Source organism: Akebia trifoliata, chromosome 11, assembly GCF_017979445.1.
Source record: "Akebia trifoliata isolate Shusen 1 chromosome 11, ASM1797944v1, whole genome shotgun sequence".
NCBI lineage: Eukaryota > Viridiplantae > Streptophyta > Magnoliopsida > Ranunculales > Lardizabalaceae > Akebia > Akebia trifoliata.
The window spans coordinates 44,683,788-44,692,024 of NC_141385.1; the positions used below are offsets into that span (position 1 = coordinate 44,683,788).

The window sequence follows — 8,237 nt, forward strand, 5'->3', positions numbered from 1 at the left end:
GATTTATTTATTTTTTCCAATTTAGTTACATCTACGTACAGGGTGTACACACTTAACTAGAACATAAACTAAAAAAATCATGGGTCCAATTCCCTTTTTATTGGAATCGAATCGATTAAGGTCAGGTCTAAAATAGAACTGAATTAATAAGAATTTAAATTATTGAGTTATTGGGTTCTATCCAATGGGAACCCGTGGGTTCCTCGAAACAATTTATTTTAGGGCTGCAACTTGGGTAGGCCTAACACGAACCCGATGAGTTGACACTACAAAATAAAGGGTTTTTAGAGGCTCTTTTTTAGGGCAATTCAGCGAAGCGTCACTTAAACAGTCGCATCAAAGGCGGTTTTAGATCAGGCACCTCCTAAGAAACTAAATCAGCGGCATTCGGTAAAAAAGCCTCAAACGATCAGAAAATGGAGGCGATTTTTGACAAAACGCCTCCAAAGAGACGATTAGGGGTGGCTGTTTTACGAAACCGTCGAAGAATCTAAGTCTGTTTTGGTTCACGAATTTCTCTATATGATTTTCGGATGATTTTCTCGCAGGAACCCTAGAGACTCTCGATCTCCCTCTCTTCCTTTGATTGAAAAATTACCGCTAAATCCAGCTCAATATGACGACTCTGAAATTTTTGGCGCAATTCCTTCCCGTCAAATCGTTTGCAGTATTTTATTTGCTCTTTGGCCCGATTCCCTCACTATCTATCTCTTTGATCCTCTCATCTCGTCCTCTGATTCTCTCTCTCTCTCTCTCTCTCTCTCTCTCTCTCTCTCTCTCTCTCTCTCACACTTTTTATCCAAAAGCCCTAAGGATTGGAGCTCTCTCTCTTTACCTGAAAGCCCTAAAAATTGGAGCATCTCAGTCTGACTTTATCAGCACCGCTGCCACTTTACCGGTGAGCTCTCTCTCTCTCTCTCTCTCTATATATATATATATATATATATATATGTGTAATCGATTGAGTTACCATATTCTGTGCTCAATACTGATGGATTTGGTGAGGAATGAGAGCTGAAATTTCTTTCAAAAGGAATCCAGTGTTTAATCATCTTAGTTCATATCAGAAGTGTTCATTGGACATGCCTAGCTTATATAGATGATTATTTGGAAGCTTTGTTTTTTATGTGAAGGGAATTAATTACCTTTGTTCAAGCTGGATAATTTGCCATCGTGCCCTAGATATTTTTCCCCCAATTGTTTGTTATTTGGAAAAAAAAAATATTTATCTCTCCTGATAAATCTTTGTTGGTGTGCTTGTGTGTGGGGGTGTGTTTACCATCTGTGATGATTTCATTTGTTTTATCCATTTTTTCTGTATTTAAATTTTGAGAATATCCCCCTTTTTGTTCCTTCCCTATTCAATCCATATTAAGAAATAAAATGGGGTTGTGAAGTTACTGCTTGTTATTCATAGTTTACTCTATTTTTCTTGCCATTTATGTGTGTCAAGTAGTGTTTGTGGAGACTGGAACATTATAAAATAAAAATGAGGTCTGTTGTTTACATTGCAACATTGGGGTTGTTCAAGTGAAGAAGATAGAAGTGTAGCTTAGAATTTGTGGCAATAACTATTGTTGTTTTCTTATTAGATAAATCAATCCAACTTTTGGGTTTCTTTTTTTTTAAATAGTTACAAAAATGAATAGTGGAGATGAAGGTTTTTCATGGACTTAATAACCCTAGAAAAGTATGGTAGGTGCTATTTTAGATAGGAAGACAAGGAGTGATTCGTTACAAATCAAGTGCTTTGAAACAAAACAACAAGAAGAGTGGCCCTGCTCATCTTGTACCAGTTCATGTACAGAAATATAACAAATTCTTGTTTTTTAGCTTCTAGATTTGCTCTAATATTTACTTGTTGCAAGCTTAACATCTATTGTATAGAACTTGAGCTAATTTGTTGCATGCAATTAACACAAGAGTGTTATTCATCTTCTTTACATAAAATTTAACAGGTTCTATACTAGATGGTTCATTCCTCATTTTTTTGTAGAAATTAGAAATGATTGATCTAAGGAACTTATAGTAGTCCTTTTATTGAATGGGTTGCAATAAGATGATTAAACTAAATATAACCAATGCAATCAATAGGAATGTTAGTTTTTTTTTTTTTTTAATTGGGATTTAGTCATCTAATTTATGGCTTTGTAGTTTAGGATATTTGAATTTTGGTTTTATTAAAAAACATAATAAATTTAGACTTATACCTAAATGTGATGTTTCTAATGCCTTATATAAGTGTTGAATTTGGTTTTTTATCTTTTTAAAGTCTCATTTACTTTGATGATGGAATGAACTAATTAGAACTTTTAGTGTCCAAAGTACAAAATATAGCCGTGCGAGTAGATCATTTACCCTTCTTTGCATTAGTTTCCTAAGACTACTCACTGACAGTATATTTGAATTGATTGTCTATTGTTAGCCCAAGGATAGCTTCTAGTTCTGTGAATTTATATACTCACCATTTTGGTTCTTCGTTAAAGAGGTCATCAATGCCAAGTGAGGAATACAAGAAAGTTGTACTGCAGGCTAAAGAACATATCTTAGCCAAAGAAATATTCCAGGTTGTGTTAAGCCAACCTTTTGAGCATCAAACATTTGCAGACCTGTTTGAGGTTTATAGACCATTAATAGTCGTAAATCTAAGTCCGCATATGGGGTATTTGTAAGTATGTCTACTTTTCTCTACAGCGTTTAATAATTTCAGCATGTTAATATTGATTTTAATTATATTTTCTTTCTTAATGAGGCCTAGGGATGCATCTTAGTGGCTTCAAGTCCAGAAATTCTAACCCGTGTCAAGAAGGTGAACTGATACAGCTATTTATAGTGACTAAGATAATTTGACTTCTAAATTGACTTTCTCACTGAGCTAAGAAATGGTCTTCCGTAGACTATACATAACCAAGTTGTTCATGGATTTACTATTTATTATATGCATTATAATACCATAGAAAGGAATTTATTCATCATAGTTTATATTAAATCTTGAACATAATAATGTTCTTCCTTTTGGTATAAAACAGTCGGGTTTAGAGTTGTGCAACCCTCTTTATGTTCTCAGAATAAGACTGTTAGCCGATTGCTTGTTGGGACTGTTAGAAGAGGTAAGACAAGCAAAGAAGATGAGATATTAGAGAAGCAGCTGTTGAATGATGTTGGAAAGGTAATCCATTTTTTAATTAGCATGGAAAGTTTTATTGGACTGAATCTCCGAAATCATATTTTACCCATTGTTGTCTCTTTTGCATCGTTTATTTTCTTTGGCTATCTAATTCACTCAAACGTTCAAAGTAAAGCTAATTTTTCATATTATTTCTTCGACTTCATTCCTTTTGTTAAGATTCCAAATTCAATGTCTATGGGCAAAAAAATTGTTTCACTGCCTAGATTTGCTTATTCGTTGTCTATATCATTTGTCGTTATCGTTTACAAAGATGTGGCTAAATTATTTGTTATCTAGACTAGTATTTTTATGAAGCCTTCTACTTCATCTCCAACCTATGGGGTATTGGAATGTGTATAGGTATGTATATTAGATTGAACACTTGTTTCTATGGAGTGTACAAGTCATTGTGTAAAAACATAAAACAAAACCAACAAATGCACGTGTGTTTGGTTAGTTATTAAATGAGGACAGCTATAGTTATCATTTGTAAACATACCTGAAAAATCCAAATGCCGAACTTTTATAACTTTACCTACTAATATCAAAAGGTATATTATCATAATATCGTAAATAATACCCTCAATCAATTGAATAAAACTACAATACCACACCAAACCATAAACTTTGCATCGGTTTGAATGCTTTTGGTCAAAGAACAATCAAGCATATAATGACCATATAATTTACTATATTTAACAGCTGTAAATCAGATGGATCGGGGAAGCATCGTACAATTTACACCTCATAGATCTCAAACTAGTACTTGTTATCACATCCATTTCAAGAACATTACATATCTGAGGCCCATATTTGAATGTTTGCCCACTAATGCCACCAACTGAGAGTGTCCCACCTACACTTATAAATAAATAGTCAGTCCAAGATTTTGGAGTTAAATAATGCTTCAATGTCTCCTCCAAAAGATCAGCCCATAGAACTCCTCCACCAATTTAGATGAACTATAACAACTCTGCCAACTTACATTCTTCAAAATTCGGTTTTATGAAGTGGACATGGGTTGCTACTATATTGCAAAGTTCTTTTTTTTTTTTGAAAAAAAAAAAGTTCTAACATCGTCTGGGAACTTTGAAATATGGCCATTACTTCACTCAACTCTGCCATTATTTTTATTTATTTTTTCAGAGATAATCAAGTAAGACACTTGTTTTCTATTAAACAGGTTCTTTTGTTTGTTGTTATGACTATAGTGGATTCAGGGTCAAGCACTTTAAGGGATCCTGAGGGGGAGAAGGAATATCAGATACAATTTGCATTGGAATTGAGTGCAAGAGAGGATCTCAAGGCGGTGTACATTGAGGCTGTAAAACAGATTAGTTTGGATTCTTGCCCTTTTCAAAACGTTTCGGCCGAAGTTCTTGCATATAGATATTGAGTTAGTATCATTTTTCTCTCTCTCTCTCAATCTGTATTTTACACACACACACACACACACACACACTATGTGTGTTACTCTGTTGTTAGCTTCTGATTTTTTAGTCAAACTTAATGGATTTTGGTAGTGAGACTCCTAATCCGTGAAGAATGCAGATGATATTATTGCAAGTTAAAAAGTTAAAACACACATTATTTTGAGTGCAGGGAACACATCTATTTTTTCTTCTTGGAATGTGTGTTTCATTGTCCCGACTTTGAGCAATTTGATTTTTTCAATGAACATTGCAAGTTCTAATCTAACTTTAATCTTGTATTGCCTTTCGAACGAGCCAATCAACAACACTATTAGATTCATGCCAAGCAAATATTCATAGATGGATGAATGATTCCATTACTGCCATAGTTGCAACTGCTGCTGCCAATAGCCTGAACAAAGGGTAATTCTCCTTCCCTGAATTGCCTCTTAACCCTCAATGAAACATGCATTTTTTCTGCTAAATGATGCATTACATATGTTTAATCTACATTTTAAGCCAAAACTAAAGGAGCATATGCAGTACTGTGTCGATCATCCTGAGGAAATCAGCAAGCTTGCAAAAGTGAAGGTTCAAGTTTCGAAAGTTGAGTTACAATGGAAAACATTGAGAAGGTTAGACCCGGTTAATTTGTTTTGTAATGTAATTACTCCTGAACTAAGATATCTTCTTTATTCACAACTGATTTGTGGCACTCTCATGTAGTGTCTACCAAAATAGTTTTTATTCACAGAATGTCTTACTTTTGTTATACTGGAAAATGGTGAAATAAAATAAACTTAAGAACATTGTTCAAAGTTTCGTTTCATTTCAGAATGTTTCAATGGAATATGCTGGTTTTGGACAAAACTGGAATGAAACATTGACCCCGAAACATTGTATGTTTCGGAATTCTTGGAATGTTCTGGTCGAGACAATTTCTTGTTTTTCCTGCTAGCAGAAACATTACATTGAAATGACATTTGAAATCTTGTATAAGATATCACGAAAGAAAAATCTAAGATAACATAGAAAACCAAATATATTATCTACCGACGACACTTATGCCCCTCTTTTGCGTGCCTATTGCGCATCTGGGTTGCTAGAGAAGGCTGAGGCTATTTTTGCTAAGATGCGAAAACGTGGACAAATTCCAAGTATGTTTCTTCTACAATCTCTTAAATGTTGAACCCAACATGGACTCATACAAGTTGGGAGCTGTCGTTTGTATTTAATGAATTCTTACCCATTTTATGATCAAATCACATTAGCTTGTAAATATTGAATATTACATCTTTTACTTAGTTACCAAAGATTACTTGTGAATTTATCTAGTAACAAGCCTTGATATTTTACTCAGGTGTGGTTGTATACAATGGTTATATTGATGGGTTAATGAAGGGAAGAAACATTGAAAAGGAAGTGGAGATTTTTTAAGGGATGAAGAGAAATCGCTGCAAGCCATCTACGAATACATATACAATGTTGATCAACTTATACAGAAAGGTGGGTCCCATTTTTATTTTATTTCCAATTTGTTTCCTCCCTTGTGAAGTACAAAATTTATTGTGTTATTTATATTGTAAGCCAATAAATTTTGTATGGCTCTAAAGTTAGTTTCATGAAATGAGAAGCCAAAAATGTGCACCTAATATCTGCACCTACACTGCACTAATCAATACATTTGCAAGGGAAGGACTTTGCGAGAAAGCAAAAGAAATATTTGAGGAGTTGCAAGAAGATGGGCATGAGCCTGATGTGTATGCTTATAATGCTCGCACGGAAGCTTATAGGTCAATGTCCGTTCATCTTGTTATGATCTCTTATCATGGCATAATTGTTTCAAACCATGTCTCTAGTAATAAGGGAGTAACTTGGTTTTGTTTAAGGCTAGTAATATTAACTTTCTCAATCCAACAGTTGTGCAGGTTTTCCACATGGAGCTGCAAAGATATTCTCTCTAATGCAGCATGTGGGATGTGAACCGGATAGAGCTTCATATAACATTGCGGTATATGCATACAGGAGATCTGGTCTTTACGAGGGTAAGATTTGGAAACCTTGTTGAATCTTGCTTACTATGAATTTAAATATTCATAATTAATATACTTTCTTTCAATTTACGTGTCACACATTGAACTATAAGAACGTGCAAATCAGAAGTTCTAAAAAAGCAACGGGGGGGACAAACAAGGATGTGAATTGAGTTAGTGGATACCAACACAATTGAATTAATAGAAGATATAGGACTTAGGTAGTGTTAACCACCCAACTACTCCAAAGACCGATCTATTGAAGAGGGAGAGAACTATGAATATAAGAGTGTCATGGGGCTTAACTGGGGTATGACACCAAACATTACATTGAAATGACATTATTTTTTTAGTAAAATCCGATTTGGATTCTAAAATTTAATTTTTCACATAATTAGATTCAAGATCTCTATATTAGCTTTGGATTATAAAAGTGATTCTCTTAGAATCAAAATGGAAAGTATTTTTACTTAACTAAGAACCACCTTATTTTAATTAATTTAGACTTCTAGGTGAACAGTCAAACTTGGATAAATGTAGTCTTCTGTAATCTTTCTAAGATGCAAAGATCCATTATTGTTGTGTGTTTAGTTTATCGTTTTAATTATAAAGCTTTTCCAAAAGTTGGTTGAACTCCTTTCACCACCTACTCTTCAAGAAGCAACATAATTCAATTATTCTTTTATTTGTTGGTATTTATTATTTTGCACAATTTTCCCCTTTCTAGGTACCCAATTCCACCCTTCAATTTTTCTATCAAAGGAGTAACATCGATATCGGTTGATGTACATAAGTATGGGTTGGCTCCAAAGGGAACTAGTATAGTTCTATATAAGAATCACACCATTAAAAAGGTAGTGTTGTCTATCGATCAATGTTTGAGTTACTTATTTTGTTTATAATTCATAGAGTCGTATCTTATTTTATAGTGAAAATATTCGTGAATACGTACTTTGTCTTTGAATTTCGTAGATGTATGTTTGGTACGTTGTAGTTTATGTAGCGTAGACCTCCACACAACACATTTACAGGTTGTAACATCTTTTTATAAACATGTGATAAGTGAAATGTGGGGTGCCAATAATATATCTTTTTCTTTATATAATTGCAGGTTTTATTTTGGAATGAATATTTTATTAAATTTTTTTTTACAACATTAGAGGCGGTTTTGAACTGCCTCTAATGTTGTTTTTTTTTTTAAAACTAATTTGTTATTAGGGGCGGTTTTCAAATTGCCTCTAAAATATAAAAACCGCCCTTAAATAACAATATTTAGAGGCGGTTTTAAAACTGCCCTTAAATTATTCTTATTAGAGGCGGTTTTCAAATAGCCTCTAAAACATAAGAACTACCCTTAAATCATATTCTTTAGAGGCGGTTTTTAAATCGCCATTAAATTATTATTATTAGAGGCGGTTTTAAAACAGCCTCTAAAAATATAAAAAACGCCCTTAAATCATTATTTAGAGGCGGTTTTAAAACCGCCCTTAGTCGGCCACTAAAAGGAATCAGCGACGCCACTATAGTAGGCGGTTTTACTAAACCGCCCTTAAATATATTGGAGGCGGTTTAGTCGAAATTGGAAGCAGTTTAAAACCGCCTCTAAATACCTCATATTTTGTA

At 33.8% G+C, this 8,237-nt stretch overlaps 1 protein-coding gene across 28 annotated transcripts; it reads left to right on the plus strand.

The window, feature by feature from the left end:
• Positions 1 to 267: 267 nt before the first annotated feature.
• LOC147391982 (uncharacterized) lies at positions 268 to 8,237 on the plus strand. Of its 28 annotated transcripts, none has more exons than XR_015183003.1 (10): positions 268 to 898; positions 2,426 to 2,809; positions 3,030 to 3,169; positions 4,381 to 4,565; positions 4,772 to 5,004; positions 5,101 to 5,216; positions 5,942 to 6,087; positions 6,278 to 6,374; positions 6,502 to 6,626; positions 7,342 to 7,741. XR_015183003.1 is itself a non-coding variant. In XM_086459332.1 (10 exons), the coding sequence occupies exons 7-10, from the start codon at positions 6,022 to 6,024 to the stop codon at positions 7,380 to 7,382; spliced, it is 321 nt and encodes a 106-aa protein (XP_086315458.1). In that variant the 5' UTR covers positions 268 to 898; positions 2,426 to 2,672; positions 2,753 to 2,809; positions 3,030 to 3,169; positions 4,381 to 5,004; positions 5,101 to 5,216; positions 5,942 to 6,021; the 3' UTR covers positions 7,383 to 7,744. The 28 variants fall into 28 exon arrangements, 15 of the variants coding, with proteins under 15 accessions (XP_086315458.1, XP_086315456.1, XP_086315462.1 ...); XR_015183004.1 differs by having other exon boundaries at positions 4,917 to 5,004; XR_015183009.1 differs by having other exon boundaries at positions 4,917 to 5,004; positions 5,113 to 5,216.